This window comes from Gossypium hirsutum, chromosome D13 (assembly GCF_007990345.1).
Source record: "Gossypium hirsutum isolate 1008001.06 chromosome D13, Gossypium_hirsutum_v2.1, whole genome shotgun sequence".
NCBI lineage: Eukaryota > Viridiplantae > Streptophyta > Magnoliopsida > Malvales > Malvaceae > Gossypium > Gossypium hirsutum.
In genome coordinates this window covers 51,996,492-52,016,937 of record NC_053449.1, presented here as the reverse complement: position 1 = coordinate 52,016,937, position 20,446 = coordinate 51,996,492, and the positions used below count along the sequence as shown (strand labels likewise).

Below are 20,446 nucleotides of genomic sequence, written 5' to 3'. Positions count from 1 at the left end.
TACTCTCCTTAGGGAATGTGTGGATATTTGGAATCAAAAAAAAATTTCGAGGGGCATTTCAAGAGCCCGAAAGTTTGAAAATATTTGAGACTTGAGATAAATGATATTCGATGAAAACAATTACCAATATGCCTTCTCAAGCACTCAACAAGGCGTTCTCACGGTGTGAATTCGTCGTCTCTTCAATGCGCTCGGGCACTCGACAAAATCACTCTATTAACTCGCTCAAACCTAAGCACTTTAGAGTTCAGAACCAAAATGAAAATTAATTAAAATTAAGTGACTAAAATAAAAATATTTGTTAATAATAATACCCAATTTGCAAATTTTTCATTTGTAGTGCCCAAAATTAAAACTTGTATAGTTTTCCAAAAGGGCAAAATGTGAAGGTGGGCAAAGTCAAGGCAGATATGTTGGATGCGATCCAACCGTCGGCATTAAATCACGGAAGTCGGCAGTTGATCTAAAATGGTGAAGCAGAAGCCCTCATTAAATTCATTGATTTCAAAATGGAAATGATAAAAAGAGGCCCACTGATCAACAGCAGAAGTTCTTTACCCGATTTCCCAAATCAGAATCAGACGGTTGGCAATCAACGATGATGTCTAGCGTAATTATTGGGTGTACAGGTAACGTCATCAGCCGATCGAATCTTTCGATTTCCCCGCCTTTTGTTTCCCTTAAAGAATGTCCGTTTATTGCAACGTGGCGACTTTTGGAAGGGTGAGCTGTACTGAGGATTGATTGCTGCTCTGCATCTCACTCACACACAACCAATTTTTTATAATTAAATAAAATATTAAATAACCCAACGCTCTCTTTAATGTAAAATCGGATAACTTACGGTAAATTTTATTGTGGCTTTAGTGGTAACAATTAATTACTACAAACTTTAACTGCTCGGTGTAATTGCTACATAAATGACAGTTGACCATTAACGTTAGGTAAAAACATTTACCTATTTTTCTTAGTTTATTCACCACGTATCCTCACACTGGTATTTTAAATTGGTCCTCAAACTTCAAAACATTCTAATTATATCTCAAACAATTAATATTATATCAATCATGTCCATCTATTATTGAAACCATTAATTTAACCATTGAATGAAGCATAAATCTTATATGACATAATTTTAAATAAAAAATAAAATGTTGCTGCATAAATTTTAAAATTAAAAACTAAAATTAAGGTAAGACCAAAAAAGAGAGAGTGAACAATAGAATCTGTAAAAACTTTGAAAACCTCAAAATCGAGATTTTTACTATATTCATTTTTTTTAAATTATTTCACATAAGATCTAACATATTATTTAATGGTTAAATTAATTATTTTAATAATAGATGGACCTTATTGATATAACATCGATAGTTTGAAAATATAATTAGGATGTTTTAAAGTTTGAGAATCAATTAGAATAAAAGTCATAGTTTAAAGATATTTTATTCATTATGGGTTGAACTTTGGTCTCAGGCATATAAAATTTTGATTTAAATTTAATTTTACATGTTTAATAAAATAAATACATCCATTTTTTAAATATAAGTAATTTTTTTGTATATATAATATGTAAAAATAAATAATGTTTCGTTGATAGTATTGCAGGCAAGAAATTTATGAAAATTGAATCCAATAAAAAAATTATGTATAAATTTATATAAAATTAAAGTTCATGTACAGTATTTTATATTAAAGGTATGTTTGAATAACACGAAGTAATTAGATGAAAATGTAATTACCATCCTAATTACACTCTTTTGTAATTACAAAGAATTGTAATTCCCTAGACATGTTTAGCTAACACAGTGTAATTACATCGTAATTCCTTATGTTATGTTTAGTAATACAAACTGTAACGACACAATTACATAATTTATAATTTTTTAGAAAATATTAATTACTATAAAAAACTATTAATATGATTAAAAAATTCTAAACAAAGTACTAAGAATTAAAATCAAATCAACATATGTAATATGTTAGTCCAAGAAAGTACTCGATAATACGATTACTAATAAAAATAAACATCATAAGCAATTTTCTTTAATTAATCTACCATTCCATATTTGTTGGGATATTCCCTTTTAACATTTAACGTATTTTCTTTATCATCATCTATTAGTCATTGACAGAGTTCTTCATCATCCTAATTTATATAATTAATATTAGGTTAAAATATGTCACAAGTCCATGTATTTTTCATTAATTTGGAATTTAGTCACTATAACTTTATTTCTAATAATTTAGTTCTTTTACTTTTTGTATTTCAAAATTCAGATTCAACTATTAATACTGTTAATTTTTTTTGTTAAACTTGTCGATGTGGCATTTTGAAATAAAAAAAAGATTCATTTGGTAGCAATGTAAATAAAAAAAATGGTGTTGTAATGAATCTTAATTTAACAACATAATTTAAAAAATGTCAACAGTTGGACCTAAATTTTGAAATTTAAAAATTAGAGAGACTAAATTCTTAGAAATAAAAGTACAAAGACTAAATTCTAAATTTACAAAGAGTATCGGACGTGAGGCATATTTTAACCTTAATATTACAAATTCTTCTTCTTTCATGTACTCTTCAAAGTATAGATCATCCTAGTGTTACGTATGAATGAAGTTATGAAGTATGCAACATCCCAGTATGATCCAACCTTATTATTTTTTATGTTATATAGAAGTGATGTTATTAATATAAGACAATTTTTTTAGGACAAAAACGTCTTCTCAACCACATTTCGAAGCTTTGAATGTCTCAAATTAAAGAGTTCACAAGTTGTCTCCGGTGCTTGTGTCTAACTTCATTCTCCCAAATGGTATTGTATACCATGATATGGTGTAAGAAAATTTTTTATATTTACATGACTAGCATCTATAAATAATATTTGGGTTCATAACGTAAAGAGTCTGTAGTTTTTATTATAAAAAATTGTATAAGCATACTAAAAAAATAAAAATCTTGTATAAACTTAATTTAGAGAAAGACTTATACAAGGTTATAACCCTTTTTATAATACATAAATTAGGTTAAAATAATATGAAATTTATAATATATAACATTTATTAAAAAAAGTTTTATAAATTGTTCAATAACTTTCATAACACTTCTTATAAATAATATAATATTTCGTCACAACTTTGGAATATTTTTTTTATAAATAACTATATTATTTTTAATAATATATAGCATGGACACGTAAATAAGTTATGTACTTACTTTTTTTGCCATAACTTTTTTTTATTATAAATAAGTATATTATAACATTTTTATAACATGTAAATTATTTTTTACAATATACTTTTTGACGATAATTGTAGAATTTTTTAAGATTTAAGTAATATACTTTTGCCATAGTGTTATAAAATACACACAAATTATTTTTTTATAATAATTTTTTAGGAATTATAAAATGGCTTTAAAAATTTTTGGTTATAACCATCCCAAACACTCATACGAGTTTATGTTTATAATATAATTTTTATAAATTAAATTTGTATAAAAATATTTTTTAAAGTTATATAATACAGGTGTGCTTGGAAGCCATAAGGTAAATGGATTTGGGTGTAATTACCCGTGAACCCGTGTAATTACTCCAATGCTCACACTCCCCTTAGAATTGAAAGTCGTAATTGGTGTGGTCCAATTACACACAATTCAGTGAGACCTATAAATTATAATGGTTACTCAAGCAGTTCACTTCTGTGTAGTTACAAACAGTTACACCCAAATCTAATTATTAAGTCGCTTTTCAAACACTATATAAATCAAAATTCATATGTAATTTGGTATTTATTCATTTGATTATTTAAAATATTTAAAATGTTTTATAAGTCTAAAATTTAATTTAAAATAATATTTTCTTATTTCGTGAATAATTTGGATAGGAATCATTTTAAATTGAAATTAGAAAGAAGATACTTTTTTAAGAGATTAAAAACTATTAACTTATTACAACATGTTAAGACATTCTTTTCTTAAATTAATGTTGAGCCAAGTCAAATTATATTAAAATTAAATATAAACGTTTAATTACTAGGGTCTGATGGTTTAATTGAAAATGGTTTTCGGAAAATGATTTCTGAAAAATGATTTATTTTTTTGAAAAAATTAATATTTTTTGATATTTAAATTAATCTCTATAAAATATTTTCTGTTGTTTGACAGATTTCCTGAAAATATTTTATAAAAATTGTTTTAAATGAAACAAACATACATTTAAAAAATTATTATCTTTTTATTATTTAATTAAATTTATTTTATATCTATTAAATTTATAGTTTACATTGTTTTTTATATTTTGTAATGATTTATTTATGAATAAATACATCAAATCAAATATATAATAGCAATCAATTATTAAGCAATATATGGGTCATTATTGCTCTTTAGTCTATCAACTAAAGTCCTTCAGAGATCCTCTATCTCTTTCGCATATCGGAGAGCCTCATAATTGGCTTGGCACCTTAGCGTTTGAATGGAGTTTGGAAGGTCATTATTAGCAAGCCTTGAATTTGTATGCGTGAACTTGATCACCTTGTGTCGCTTTTGTAACGAGAGCAGTTCTCTCTTGTAGTAATTAGTTTGCAAATGAAGTCATCTAAGACACCTTTCCAAAAACAATAAACCAAATGGAATATATTTAACGCCAAATTTCGATCCCTTCAATACCTTAGACTAAGAAACAGGGGCCTTTACCAGGGGCTTTATTGTTGAGTACTTAACGGGAAGATACTCAGCGATTTCAATATCATCTTTCAGTACATTAATGAAGTGCCTCCAGTAAAAAAAATATTCTCGAAACTATTGTGCACAATGTATTCAAAACATTAATGAAAAGTTGGCAAAATAGGTCTAGGTGCATTGGTATGCCTAAGTGTTGCATAACTAAACCCCTTTGGCCCTATGAAAAATTTTGTCTAGAACCAATGCTGCTCCACTCGTTGCACTCACTTTTCTAGTTAAAAGTGTCTTCGTATCAAATAATTCAAGGTCTATTTATAGAAAGCAAATGCAATTCATCTAACATATACATCTTGATTTCACAGACCACAATATTAAAATATCCCTCTAGATTGAGTTTCACTGATCATCTAAATCAGACTCAGTTGACAAAAAATATTTTCAACAATAGTATCTTAGAGGTTAACTATACTGCCAACTTAGATAAGCATGCTCACCATTTAACAATCGCAATTTAGTGAGTCAACAAAGAACAGCTTCTATTGCATGTCTTGCATTTAAGTAAGCCACGAGATCCACAAGTTGCACAAGGTATCTTTTCCATCACATTTTGTGCATCTGTAGAGATATAATCAATCATCGGTGAAAAAAATGAATCATGTAAAGAAATCATACCTCAACAATATATGTTTGGAAGAAAAGAAATTAACAAGAAACCAAATATCAAACTAATGTTTACAAAGTTCAATATGGGTATCATTAAGCAAAAGTTTCAAACTTAGAACACCCAGATAGGAAATTAGAAAGAATAATTACACGCAAATATGGTTCCTTGAAAGAATGCATAGTTGTAAATTACTAGTTCTACCATATTAGTCAAATGCTAGAACCAGTAACCATCTTGGGTACCAATTTCATTAGCAAGGAAGAAAGTTGAAGAAGATCATGTGACTAATGCTAGGGATGTGAAGAGGGGAAAGATTGGAAAATGCCTTATAGAATAAAAAAGGATAAGACATATGACTTAAGGTGAGAATTTATTTTCCATCAAATAAACATGGGAAAACAATATCTTTTATATGATCTTTTATGGATAAAGAAACAAACCCTAAACGTAGGAATTTGGAACATACCTAAAACTTTTTTAAAATATTAGTACATGCACCGCAATTTAACCAATCTACTAATATTTGAGAAAGAAACTTCAACCAAACTAAACACTCTTAGGTGACCAATTTCTTTTCATTTAATGCAATCATTAATAAATTCATATCTAAGCATCCTCCCACGTTAAGCTTCCACCTCGCAGCCCTTTTCAATATTTTTTAATAAAATATCAAAATTTTTTTCTGGAATCTTCAATTGCATTTATTTTTATATTCCGAAGCTTGATCTCAATTTTTATTTTTATTTATGTCATGAAAATCACGTTGATGTGAGCAAAGAATTGAAATTTTGGGATTTTAAGTTAGAGTTTTGCAATATTATTTGTGTTATTTTGAATAATTTTTATTTGTTTAACAAATAAATTTTAGTATAGTAATTATAATTAAATATTATTATAAACAACACAGGAGTTTAAAAAAAAAAGAAAAAAAATATTGGATAAATCCATTCATTCAATCTTAATGTTTAGAATTTTATAGTGGTCATATTTAGTAAGATTATCCTTTTATTTTACTAAAAAAATCAGTATTCTCCATTTATCACTTTTTGGAAGAGAAATATATATATATATTTATCTCATTCATAAGTCAAAAATAGCAGCAATTGAAACACATTCTTTTCCAATTCAATTACAAATTCGAATTAATTGATATTAGTCGAAAACATTTCTTTTGTTTTTAAGTGTAGATATAAAATAAATTTCTAGAAAAAGAAAAACAATGTAATGGGGACCTTCCACCTTGTTCCCATGTAGGTTTTTATTTTTATTTGCTAGTCATTGGTCAATCAAATTTGGTCTACATTTACATGGACTCCCCAGGTTAAGGGGTAGAAAGAGAGTTAAAAAGAAACACAGAGAGATAGAGAGACATTCTTTCTTCTTTAATTAACATTTACTCAAAACTCTGTTGTTTCACACACCAATTAAAACAACCCCCCGCCCCCAAAAAAACACCATTTTTCCTTGGAAGACAGTCTTTTGTTGTCTTACCTCCATCAAAAGTCAGGTTTGTTTCTAAATTAGCTTCATTTCCATGTCTTCTTTTTTTGTTTTTATGTTTTCTTCTTCATGATGTTTTTCCAAGTTTATATTCATTCAACTGTAGTTTTCTTTTTTATTCTTTTAAAGTTTTCAAATTTAGTTTCTTTTTTTTTTTGTTTCCATTAATACCTAAGCTTTCAGATTTGGGTTTTGTTTCTTTTGTCTCAAGACTTGAGATCTTTACTGATTTTCTGTTTCTGGGGGTTGCTTATATTGAATGGTAGCTTTGAATCTTTAACCAGATTTAGATTCCCAGATTTGGTGGTCTTAAGAAAATTCTGATTCAGATTTGTTCTTTTAAGCATTTCCCTCTTACTGTCTTTTTCTTAAGAACTCAGATACCTTAGAACAGCAGCTTAATGACAATGTATATTTAACTACTTGTTCAATCTTTTTAATGATGTTTTAGAAAATTGATTGTTTTTGTCTGCTTCTTTATTTAGTCTTGCCGTCCATTTTTATGTTTTACTTTTTGTATGTTTCATATTTTATTTACTTTTTTTCTTTTTCATCAGTAGCAAGTTTTATTTATTTATTATTTTCTTTTATTACTTGTTTATGTTTGGTTCGTGGAGTGGATCAAGTTTCGATTACTTTATGTTCCGGGAATTAGCATAACAGGCTATCATAACATAAAATAATTTTCTATGATTCATAAACTAATATTAATGGTGGTTGTTCGTTTAACAGCTATATTCAAACGTATATTTTGGAATTATATATTGGAGGAAAAGGTGTTTGATCCGAAGATTGATGGTATTTGCGGTTTCGATTTGTATCTGAATCAGTGATGACCGATAGCTTTGCTGTTAAGGTTATTTGTTAGATCCTATGATAAGGTCTGGCAATGGTGTCTATGTTGAACATGGAGAAGAAATGGGTGTTTCCCCTTGTTATAATTTCTCTCATATGCACCATCCTTGTTGTTACTTGCTTCAATATGGGGCTTGTTTCTTCGGTTCACAAAATCAACTCGATCTTCTCCATTTTCCCTGCTCATATTTCGATGAATCAAAGGAAGCCGGGCTATGCTGAATCAAAGATTGACACAGGTCCCTTGCCGCCACCTTCTGGTCCTGCATTACCTCGTTTTGCGTACTTGGTTTCTGGATCGAAAGGTGATCTGGAAAAGCTTTGGAGAACTCTTCATGCTCTGTATCATCCTCGAAATCAATATGTTGTTCATTTGGACCTCGAGGCACCTGCCGTGGAAAGAGTGACACTTGCTTCCAGAATAGCCAACCATACTGTTTTTTCGAAAGTCGGGAATGTTTATATGATCACCAAGGCTAATATGGTCACTTATCGAGGGCCGACCATGGTCGCCAATACTCTCCATGCTTCTGCCATTCATCTCAATAGAAGTAAAAATTGGGATTGGTTTATCAATCTCAGTGCTTCAGATTATCCTCTCGTGACCCAAGATGGTAATTCTCTATCATATGCCTTATTTATTCTCAGTGCTTCTGAGCTGGTGGATCTTGTTTCGGGTGATCAATCAGTTTGTAATTTGCAGATCTTATTGATGCATTTTCGGATTTAAACCGGAACCTTAATTTTATTGAACACACAAGTCAGCTTGGTTGGAAAGCGTATGTTCTTTCGTTCTTCCATCTCTGTTTAAAACCTTTTCATATGTTGAATACTGACATATTTCGCTGGTTCTTGTGCAGGGATAAAAGGGCTATGCCTTTGATTATAGATCCCGGACTCTACATGTCAACCAAGTCCGATATATTTTGGACCTCACAGAGAAGAGCATTACCTACTGCATTTAAATTGTTTACTGGTTAGTACACTGTTGTATGCCGCATTTATTGTATCCAATTTTTAGTTGCCTTCAATCCTCTCCATTTAAGAATTAGAGATTGCTATGTTTAAAAGAAAGCAGTGACACAGATTTGAAATTTCACGTGAATTGTGACTAGGGTATAGATTCCATCTTCTTATTGGCCGATGGGATTATTGTTTCTGATCTCATTTACAGACCAAGTGTCCTTTTATGTTATCATTATTATCTGAAAGTGATTTTATAATGGTGTTTAGTTGTAAATTATGCTCATTAAGCAAGCTCGGTTGAAACATTTGAAAACATATACGCATTGGTTTAGTGATGCAGCTGGATGGATCCTCGATCTTAAAGCAGTGCCCCGCTTTTGTTCTGCAGTTTAAGTTGGAACCACACATTACATTCCTACATATAGATAGCATATACGGAAACCTTGCTCGTATGAGGTAAATTTGTTTTGCTTTACGAAATTGGGTCCTCTTTGGTTGCAGGTTCAGCATGGACAGTTTTGTCGCATTCATTTGTTGAGTTTTGTGTTTGGGGTTGGGATAATCTACCGAGAACTCTTCTCATGTACTACACGAACTTTCTCTCCTCCCCTGAAGGTTACTTTCAGACTGTCGTATGCAATGTTCCAGAGTTTGCTAAGACTGTTGTCAATCATGATTTGCATTATATTTCATGGGACACTCCCCCTAAACAGCATCCGCACATCCTTACCCTTAATGACATGGACAAGATGATTCGAAGTAATGCTGCTTTTGCTAGGAAATTCAGTCAAGATGATCCTGTGTTGGATAAGATTGATAAGGACTTGCTTGGCCGGGAAAAGGGGAGCTTTACCCCTGGTGCTTGGTGTTCAGGCGAGCCAAAATGTTTGAAAGTTGGAGACATGAACAAGATCAAGCCAGGTCCAGGAGCGCAAAGGGTTCGCCAACTCATAGCTAAGTTATCTACAAAAGCTATTCTCGGTCGAGATCAGTGTAAATAGGTTTTGTTATGGGGATGTTCGATCAATGAGGCTGACACGGCTGAGAAATTTGTATCTAATAGTTTTGTTGCAACCAGTAGGTATTCGAACTCGTAGCATGTTCAGGTTAAAAAATGGCACTCAATAATTTGGTAAGACTTGAATTCGATGAAGCAAAGGTTTTATACTTCTACATCCTGGACTTGTTCTTCGATATTTTTCTTCCAGAGAGCAATAAAGTTTCGATATATTGTCGATTACTTGGTGATTCTTGATGTTGACGTTTCTTTTCTGATTATGAAAAGATCCCAATACTATTTTTCTGCAGGATTGCCAGTTTTGAATTTTTTTTGTTTAGCAGGATTGAAGCCCTCAAATGTGTTTCTTTACATCCGATGAATTACACCGTCTAAGTCAAAGTTGAAAAATCCTGCTATGGAAACTCGAAAATTTATCGAAAGATTTATGAGTTTAGGTTATCATCTTTGCCTGTTCTTGCTCCACATGAAGCTAATGCCAAAGAAAAGAAATAAGATAAAATGACAAATGTTTTTGCCATTTTGGTATTCGGCCAATGTAAGATAAGCCTCTTTTTGTTTTATTTATTTATTTATCACCATATAGAGCTGTTAACGTGCTATATAGAATACCTTTAGTAACATTCTTAACATTGAACCTCCAACTATTCTTTCTTTAAACGTTATGTACCAGCCGATACAATTAATAACACTGGTACCAATAAATACAATTTTCAAGTCTAAGACTTTACAAATCTAGAACACAACAATATCTTGACAAAAAGCTCTACAAGACTGGACCATATCTATGCAGAATTGCAGTTGCTGAGTGGAAAGAAATGCACAAATGATAAATCACGGACAAAAGGTTTTCTTAACAAGCTACAAGCTTAGCTAGATATATGCCCACTACTAAGCCAGCTTCCTAAAAACACCGACCCTCTCACCATATCTTACTCCTAAATAACTTGGAAATGCCTTTCAAATACATGACACAACTTAAAAAACTTGAACATACTCGTGCGAGAATCATATTCATACCTGTATCTGCCACTAATGCCTGAGTCCGAGTAACAAAGCACCATCCTATACAAAAAAAGTATCCACTGGACTACTTGAGTGGATATTTGACAAGAGAATCAGCAGCCAAATTATTTGCAGTGATCATCTTGACAATGCTCAACTATGATTTGCTGTTTACAAAGTTTAGTTCAACGACCAGACACAAATAATGAAGTGGTTGACATATGGTTCGCTTCTAACTGAACTTTTCTCTTCTTTGCTTTATCGAGTCGTGCTCGCCGAACAGCTTCTTGGATTTGGCGATCGTGATCCTTGAGCATCTGATCCACATTGCCAGATGGAACTAATAATGGACCCGAATAGTGAATTTTGTTACCCTTTGATCCATAACCAAGCTGGAAATAAACATCATTGAGAAGCATGTATCAGATACTTGAAAATGGATAAAAGGTAAGCAATATAAGCATACAAGCTTGTTGAACTGCAAAATTGGAAAACATAAAATACAAGAATCAACAAATTTTAACAAATAACCCCACATTACTTACCAGAACTGGGTCTTTGTTGTCACTTCTTCCATCTTCTTTCTGCTGCACATTATGTTCCTGATCATGTTGGATGAAGGATTCTGAGGCCTCTTTAAAAGACCCTGGAAACCTAGCAAATAATTTTGGAGCTTCTGACTGCGAAGAACCAGATCTTTCTCTGTGATCTTCAGAAATAAGATTATTTCTCCTTGCTGCCACTAAACCGGACATCATCGACAAATCAGCCCCGGTCAAAATTTTTGGAGGATCATCTCGGTTCTTCCCAGACTTTGCCCATGCAGCTCGGTGAGACAGTGGCCCTGAATGGGAGCCTCTCTTGGGATGATTCCCATGTGCATCTGCATTTGATTCTACTGCTTGTGATGGTCTAGGTGGATCTATAGGAAAGCCTGAGGCAATTTCTTCAGGATGAGGATTAAACTTCTCACTCCGGCTCTTCGAATTGGATTGATTTTGTCTTTTCTGGAATGTAAAAACAATGTTAGTATTGTCAAATTAATGTAACTGCTCTGAAAGAGGAAAAGTTTTATAAAATTGGAATGACAAACTATATTTCAACTGCCACCTTGATTTTACTCAGATTTCCGGAATCAGAAGTTTGATTCTGCTTCCTTTGTTATTTCATTTTCTTTTCAGAGATAAATTTCTGCTTATTATAAATTAGTGAAAGCCCACCCTTGATTGAACGAAGGAAAGGAGAAAGAATTATATCTCAGCCATGTTTAAAAAAAGAGGGATAACTTAAGAACATGTCTAGAATGGATGTTCTCCATTGTCATAAAACTTAAAGATCTTGTGAGTTGTGACATCAGGCAATATCTTGATGCGTGCATACAATGGTTAAGGCTGCCCATTACCAAACATGTAGAACAAAGGGCAAGCAAATGCAGACACTATTAACCAGATTATAAATTACCTGCATTGACAAGACTAGTTCAGCATTAGCATCGGGTGCTGGGGCAGCTCTAGACTCTCTTGTTGCTTTCCTCTCAAGTTCAGGTCTCTGGCCCTTGGTTCCTGCTGCTCCTTGTCTAAGAACACAAAACAAAAGTAGTTTATTAGCACCTAGAATCACTCAAGATTTCAGGCCATCAAGCAGCAGCGGTCAAACAGCTTAAGGAAAAAAATAGCTCATCCAGTAAAAACAAACACCAAGTTTACAGCAGTTCAGCATAGGCTGAAGAACAAAGAGATTCAATTATTTGATAGCTGAACTGACATGTAATTACAAGGTTTTCAATGATCGTTTTGAAGCACTCAATTTTCTTTGGGAGTAAATGCCTCAGAAGTATCTAAGAGTTCGAAGAAAATTTTCCTCAAGAAGCATGGGATTTTCCTTATAACATAAGTAACTACATTCACACACACAAAAATATATATTTCATGTTATTGTAATAAAATATGTAATATACACCTTCTAGCTTCTTCATTCCTCATCTTTGCATCAAACTCTTTGCTCGGAGGATACTTTGGCAAGCTCGAAGGACCACAGGGAAGAGGCTTTGTTGTAAAGAACTGAAAAACATAAATATAAACAAGCACACTACCATAAATAAATAATATTGATCAATCATTAGAATATAAAAGTGTAATAATGTGATTTTGGACTAAAAGAATTACATCCTACCATTTAGAAAATGCATACACAGATATGCTTTGCTAAAATGCATGGATTAAAATCTATGCTACTCGATCTTGGGTGAAAATCTTGTATACGAGCATGTGTTGACACAAGTATGATCAATTTTCTAAAAGTTTTTCCATGTATTTGGATGGTGGGCATATCAACATGCCCTTGCCTGAAAAAAGATGAAGACTCGAAGAGACACAGAATATAATTGTCTAAAACTTCAATGACACATAATTTTTCAAAAACATTATACCTCACTCTTGAGAGCAGAAGCTGCAGATCCACGATCAGAAGGGTCAATGGAAAGTAAGGTTTCCATGAGAGCTAAAGCTGGTGCAGGAAATTCCTTAAATGTTTCTGCAACACAACGTCTATAAGGCCGCTGCGGCTTAAAAATGGTTGCATGAGGCAACTTTGATTTTCTCCAATAATCTTCGGAAGGTGAGCCACAAAGTTTGAAAATTTTATGCAGCTGCTCCACCTGCAAATTTCATGAGCACTTAGATCAGGGGAAGATGCCATTCATTCTACACTAGCTGAAGACTCCCTTCATGATCTAACAGCAACAGCTTGCTTTGAGCTGCTCTAATCAAGCCTAAATGATTGGCAAAACTCCCAATTAGGAACAGATGTTTTGACCTAAATCAGTACCTTGATAAAATCATATCACTTGTATGATAATACCGGCCAGCAAGCAATTTGATGCTCTAACAACCACATATCAAACATTTGTCACTAATATAGTTATCATGCATCTCACATTTCACTAAAGTTTCTGCTTAAAACTCTCAATGCTTAGTAGGAAACCTTTCATTTAAATGACAAAAGCACACCTCAGTTCTTCCGGGCATAATAGGCTTGCCAGCATATAACTCAGCAAGTATGCAGCCTGTACTCCATAAATCCACAGCAGTACCATAGTAAGTGGCACCAAGCAAAAGCTCGGGTGGTCTATACCAAAGAGTTACAACACGGCTTGTGAAGGGCTGATTTTGAAGGGGATCATAAAAACTAGCCAGACCAAAGTCCGCAATCTTCAAGATGCCATTGTTGTCAAGTAGAAGGTTGGAACCCTTAATGTCACGATGTAGGACACCGCGGCTGTGACAATGATCGAGACCACACAGAAGTTGCTGCATGTAACACTTAACCTGCCCAAGAATTCAATAAACTGAACATCAGAATAGCCCTTCAATGCAAATCATAGGATATTGCAGAACATTTTCTACTCACTAAAACTGTAACTTTAAAAAACAAAGGAAAAGCAAAATCACCTAATCCACATGTTTGAAGGACATGCTGCGAAACTTATTTCAGACCATATTTACTACTTAGTACTTACAAGCAAGTAAACCTTTGGAAAAAAGATATCAAATTGCAGCTAAAGAAAACAGAAAAAAAGAAGAAAGCAAAACGATCAGAAGTACCTGCGGTTCTGAAAACTTGAGACCAGGGTTTGAAGCAAGACCAGCCAAATCATGTTCCATGTACTCAAAAACAAGGTACAAGCTGCAAGACATCCTTGAGGTAACGAGACCTTCCAGCTTTATAACATTTGGATGATCAAGTCTACGCAAAATGTGAATCTCCCTCGCCATGAATCGAACACTCTCTGGCTCGAGGTTATCAAATCTTACTTTCTTCAGAGCAACAACTTTCTTCTGATCTAAATCACGAGCCCTATAAACATTACTATAAGTTCCTTGGCCAATCTACATAGAAAATACACGTTCATGTAAAGATGTGATGACTAGCCAAAAGAAACTGTCAATTTAAAGAATAGTGTTAAGTTATAAGACAACAGAAATTCCCACAGAGTTCCAGTAGCATGGGACCAACAAAACAAACTGAATTCCGAAAGTCTACCTTCTTAAGCTTCATTTTCCCAAACTCCCAATTACACATCTAGAAGGGTTGCAATACCATGAGTGGTGGAGAATGAAAAAAGTGTTACGATACCTTAATGTTGAATAAAGGTATGATGTCGCAGGATTTATAGAGAATTATTGCTTCTAGTTGCAAATTGGTAGTGTGTTGATTTTATTGAGCTTGATTTAGCACAAGGTGCGCATATTTCGGTGTTTATCTGTACAACTAAGATTTAGAATATAATAGCACAAAGGCAAATCTCATCAACTGATAAGTCAATGAAGAAATTATCAATGATATTTGCAAAACATGAGGACCAACCATATACAACAAGCAACAATGTAACAAAAGAACTACATTAAAGTAAGAGCATGATTTATAATTACCTTATCTAGCTTCTCGAATGAGTCTGCACGCCGTGGTATCCATCCTTGGATTGCTTCTCCTGCCACTGCAGCTAACCAAGCAGGCCACCCGGCAGCTACCTGCTCCCCTTCTATAGCTTTTGGAACACTACCCCTCCCTGGGTGTTGCCGGACAACACACTCCACCTTCTCCCTCTTCCTATCCAAATTCTCCCCATGAATTCGAACCGAACCATTCACTTGTTTATCAATCAGCATTGTCCTCCCTTCACTGTTACCATATCGGTCCTTTGTTCTCTGTGAATCCTCCCTCCTTGAAGAAGTTGCCATTGATACCCTAACATCTAATGAGACCTTACTCGTAGGACTCTGCTTACTATCTTCAATAGCAGATGGCTTACAACAAATGCAACCCATGATAATCCACACCTCGATAAAACCTTCTTCTGTTCTTACAATCAATCACTACCCCTTCATTCGTTCAAGAAATTTTTACTTTTCCAATATTTTTATACTCATCCAATCCCACCATACACAAAAAGCTTAAAAGCTCAAACTAAATCTAAATCTCATATTTCATTAATCCAACTTCACCAAAAATCCCATTTCCTCACCAGCATTCAACCGAATGAATAATCAATTACCCATTTTCCTGAGAAAAAAAAGGGGGACAAAGCTGATAACTACACTGAAACCCAATATTCAATGCAAATCATCCAGTCTAATCAAATCACATTTCTTTAACAACATTTTACGCAAAATGAACAAATGAGAAGAACCCATTTCTCCAAAAACAGAATAAACAAAACTACAACCTTTAAAGAAGATAAAATAAAATCCACTTCCAAAAACAAGCTTCAAAATGAACAAAACAATGCAAATTCAATAGCACCGCTTAAAAATGAAAGTTATTTATACACTTTAATTTTCTCCTACTCTCCTTAACCAATAAAATGATTCAAAACGCACAATGCTGAACTACCTAAAAGCCTAAAGAAAAAAAAAACGCTAAAATTCTTCACTTTTTTTTTCAGGCACCTTCAAGAAAAAGCTTGATCTTTTGCAGTTAAAGGGGAGGAAAAGAGATTGGAACTCTGAAAATCCTAGAGAGAGTCAAGTGGAAGTAAAAATGGAAAGAGAGAAAAATGGATCTAAAAAGGCAAAAATAGCAAGCTTGGTGTCTTTTCCTATTTTGAGAGGGGTTTTTTTTTTTTTTGTAACACAGGGAAAAGACAATCCTAAAGGGTGGAAAAGGAGAAATTATGATATTTGGGGGCCAATAATTTATGAATAAATAATTTAACACATTGTCCGATAGAGGAGTTTATGATTCGGCTGCCCTTGGTCCGCAAAGTCTTGCAATCTCATAATTTATTTTAATATTAAAAAAAATCATATATTAACATTTATATGATTTAATATAATTAAAATAATATGTTGAATCCTATTCAATTCAATTAAAATTTTTTTTAAAGTGAGGGCTATTTTAATATTTCGGTTAAAAAGTATTTTTCAACAGTTAGTTGGAAAAAAATGTGTTGTTGTGGAAATGTTAAAATGATTATTTAAAATTTGTTGTTATTCATTCTACTTTTATAGAATTTACTTAAAAATCTTAAAATTCAATCTTCCTTTTTTTTAATCAATTATTATAATTGATAATTTCTATTATATTTTTCTTAATTTAACATGTTTATTTTCTATTAATTATATGTCACGTCATATGAGAACAATTCAATTATTATAATTTAAATATATAAATTATATTTTTGGTATTAAAATCAAATATGAACAAAACTCTTTCAAATTAATAAATTTTCATGATTTATGAATTTATTAAGTTAAATGCAAAGTACGTTTTTTTTCCTGTCTTTATTGTTATTTGTTCCTTAAGACTAAAATTAAGAGTATAAACTAATGGACACAATGGATTGGTATTTTTTTTCCCTCCAAACAAGTTTTTAAAAATATTGGTAATTGTTGTCGATTGAGTCTTAATTCGATTGACATCGACATTATTGTTAATGCAGGAGGATGTGGGTTCGAGTGCGCTGAAGTGTATTATCCTCATTTTTAAGAGTTGGGGAGGGGCTATAAGTAAATTTAGGTATTGTATTAAAAAGAGTAGATATGATAAAAAACCTATAATGAAAGTATTGTTAAAAAAAATTGATTGTTTAGCATTACTTATGAGGTCAAAAATTACTTTTTATGTTCGTAGGTATTTTTTTAAAAATTTTAGGGTAAAAAAATTAACAATCTACCCAAATTAAAAAAAAAACTCAACCCTTATAATGGATTAAATGTTAGTCAAAGTTAAAGTTTGTAAGTAAATGAAAATGTCATTAGCATTAGTAATTGTAATTAAATTATTAAAAAAAAAAAAGGTGAAGAACCGAGTCACATGGATCCAATGAAAGTCATGTGCTGGTACAGTGTTTTGTTAAAAAGAAAGACAGAAACAATGTCACCAATAGTAGCTGTCCAAATAGATTAAATTACAAATAAGTTGTTTCTTTATCCATATGACCTAAGGCATGTGTGAAATTTATGGCTTATGTCTTGTTTCAGTCAGACAATTTAACAAACACTTGGGCCCTTTTTATAACTCTATAAATTGTTGGCTTCTGTATTACCCATGTCTCCATTCATTTCAACAATTTGGTAAAGCTTCTCATTATTATACTTTTTCATCCTCTTATTTACCAACTCCATTATTTTATGCAGAAAATTTTAGGAATTTTTTAATATAAAAAAATCAGATCGGTTGGGAATATGATTTTTTAATTAAAAATAAATTAAATATTAAATATAAGGGTAAACTATAAGAATAGTCACTCAACTTTATACTTGGTTCTATTTTGATCACCTAAATATTAAATTTTTTTAGTTAGCTACTAAAAATGTTTTGTAAAATTAAACGTGATTAACATAAATGGAATTTTAACTTTAATTGAATAAGCACCTGTTTAAACCCACATAAACCCAAAAGTATTTTTTAACAGTTTTTCAACCATTAAATTTACTATCTTAATTCAAATCCATATAAATATAAATTATTTTATATTTTTCATGTTCTATTATATATATATATATATAAGAGTTATTAAACATATTTTCAAAATAAAATTTTATTCTTATTTATAAAAAAATAAATTCTAAAAATGGAAAATGGAAATTGTTTTTTGAAAATCATAAACAAATAAAAACAATATTTTCAAAAACCAAACGGAGGCTAAAGTTCGTTTGGTTTCAAAAAACGTCATTTTCATTTTTGTGAAAATATATTTGGTCGAAAATTATAAAAATCATTTTTTGAAAATAAAATATGTAAAATTTAGAAAATAATAATTTTTTTTTCATTATTTTGACTAAAAATATTTTGTAAAACTAAAAAAATTGAAAATAAAAGTTTTTTAACTTCAAACAAATTGACAGTAATTTAAATCCATCTATAACATATATAAAAACATGAGTTTGAACTTTTTTTAATCTGACGATAATACCTTTTATTTTCTTTCATATTACTGAATTCACTTTTACAAATAATTACTGTAATACCCTATTTTGGCCCGGGTCTAAAGGGCCCGAATTACAAACGGGCCTATGTGGCCCAAACCAAACAGAGGCCCAAAATTAATCAGGCCCAAAACAATAGACAGAAACCCTAGGGTTTTTAAGGAAATCTTCTTGCGCCGCAACCAGGATCTTCGCACGAGCCGTGTCCCCGTACCTGCACATAAAGAAAGCAAACAGCAGTATATGGAAAGAAAAGATTGCGAATCAAAGAAAATAGATTTGATTCCTTTATGATATTGTTTCATTCGACTATAAAAAAGCCACCAATATACTATAATGGGGGGCCCGAAAATCAATAAAAAACAAATATTTTCACAGCAAATAGAGAGTCAATCGGAACCAAAGGTTGATATACATTTTCGTTTTACTATTTATTGTTTTTTATTATATACTGATATAAAATAAAATAAAATAAAAGTGAAAGATGCTCACCTTCATTCGGATTTGTCACACCGTTTGGTAGATCGAGGGAGCCACCGCCGAGGATCGGTGGCCGGAAACCGAAAAGTTTCTTGATTTTTTAGGGTATTTTTTTGTCAATTTTCGAAGGATTTGAGCCCGGATTCGAGTTAAGGGGGTCGAGAAGGCCGAATAAGGAGTTTTCCCTTTTTCGGCCACTACAGACGGCGGTGCCGGTGCTGGAGATCGGTGGCCGGCGACCGGACCTAGGCCAGACGATTGGGGAGGGAGAGCTTTTTTGAAAGGTTTTTTTTTTGTTTTTTTTGAAATAGGCTTAAAAATGATTTTTTTGGCTAGTGGGGGGCTTTTAAAGGATACCAAAACGGTACCGTTTTGGAGAGCCTTCCAGATGCCCAAAACGGCGTCGTTTTAGGGAGGCCGACCCGACTCCGACCTGAACCGGCCTAGGATCTGCGTGTTTTTGAGCGGAAGATTAAATTGCGCTTTTAGCCCCTCCGCCATTTTAATATTTTACAATTAAGTTTTTGATATTTTTTAAAATTCGCTTTTAATTTATTTTAATTTTAATTTGGTCCCTATTGAACGACGCCGTTTAGAGGGAAAGGGAAAATTTCCCTTCCAGCCCCTCCATGATTATACACACGTTCAAAACAGTCCTTTGGACTTTATTTATTTGTGGATTTACCCTAGATTTTTTATTTGCAGTTCAATTTAGTCATTTTTTATATCTTTCTTAAAATTAGTTAATTTTAATGATGTAATTATTTTTTTCTTTTCTGTAATTATTTTTAACTTATATATATGTATATTTATTGTTTTTTTTATGTACATACTTATTTTTTTTCCTCTCTCAACTAATGTTTTTTTTCTCATATTTATATATATACATATGTTTTTTTTTATTAATTTTGATAATGTAGATATTATTTAATTATTTTTAATGTATTTTACATGTACATATATTCATTTTTTTAATGACTATTCTATTCTATTTATATATATATACCTATGTTTTTTATTTATTTTCAAAAAATGTTTAATTACCTACTTATATTTTTAACACATATTTTATAATTTATGTATATATGCATATATTTATATTTTCTTTGGTTTTCATAAATGCATTATGTATTATATATATAAGTTTTAATAACCCAAAATTTTATCATATTTATATTTTTAATCTTCATAATTTCTGTGTGTATACTATATACCTTCTTTTCTTTATTTATTTTGCTTGCTTTCTTCATTCGCTATTTAATTGTGTTTACATTTATATTCTTTATTCATTTGATATTTTGTATGCCGTGGATTATTATTTTTTATATATTCATTTCGTTTATTTATTG

At 31.7% G+C, this 20,446-nt stretch overlaps 2 protein-coding genes across 3 annotated transcripts; one reads left to right on the top strand and one right to left on the bottom strand.

The window, feature by feature from the left end:
- The first annotated feature begins 6,602 nt into the window (after positions 1–6,602).
- On the top strand, positions 6,603–9,906 carry LOC107919905 (beta-glucuronosyltransferase GlcAT14A). Its single transcript, XM_041109098.1, has 5 exons — positions 6,603–6,852; positions 7,578–8,314; positions 8,404–8,479; positions 8,561–8,676; positions 9,168–9,906. Exons 2-5 carry the CDS (start codon positions 7,735–7,737, stop codon positions 9,665–9,667), a joined length of 1,272 nt encoding a protein of 423 aa, XP_040965032.1. The 5' UTR covers positions 6,603–6,852; positions 7,578–7,734; the 3' UTR covers positions 9,668–9,906.
- Positions 9,907–10,316: 410 nt separating this feature from the next.
- On the bottom strand, positions 10,317–16,331 carry LOC107919904 (probable serine/threonine-protein kinase At1g54610). Of its 2 annotated transcripts, none has more exons than XM_041109097.1 (9): positions 16,121–16,331; positions 15,120–15,750; positions 14,292–14,576; positions 13,698–14,015; positions 13,118–13,345; positions 12,649–12,749; positions 12,151–12,265; positions 11,235–11,696; positions 10,317–11,081 (listed from the first exon to the last, which is right to left on the bottom strand). In XM_041109097.1, the coding sequence occupies exons 2-9, from the start codon at positions 15,513–15,515 to the stop codon at positions 10,875–10,877; spliced, it is 2,112 nt and encodes a 703-aa protein (XP_040965031.1). In that variant the 5' UTR covers positions 15,516–15,750; positions 16,121–16,331; the 3' UTR covers positions 10,317–10,874. The 2 variants fall into 2 exon arrangements, with proteins under 2 accessions (XP_040965031.1, XP_016704829.2); XM_016849340.2 differs by having other exon boundaries at positions 16,137–16,331.
- Positions 16,332–20,446: the final 4,115 nt, after the last annotated feature.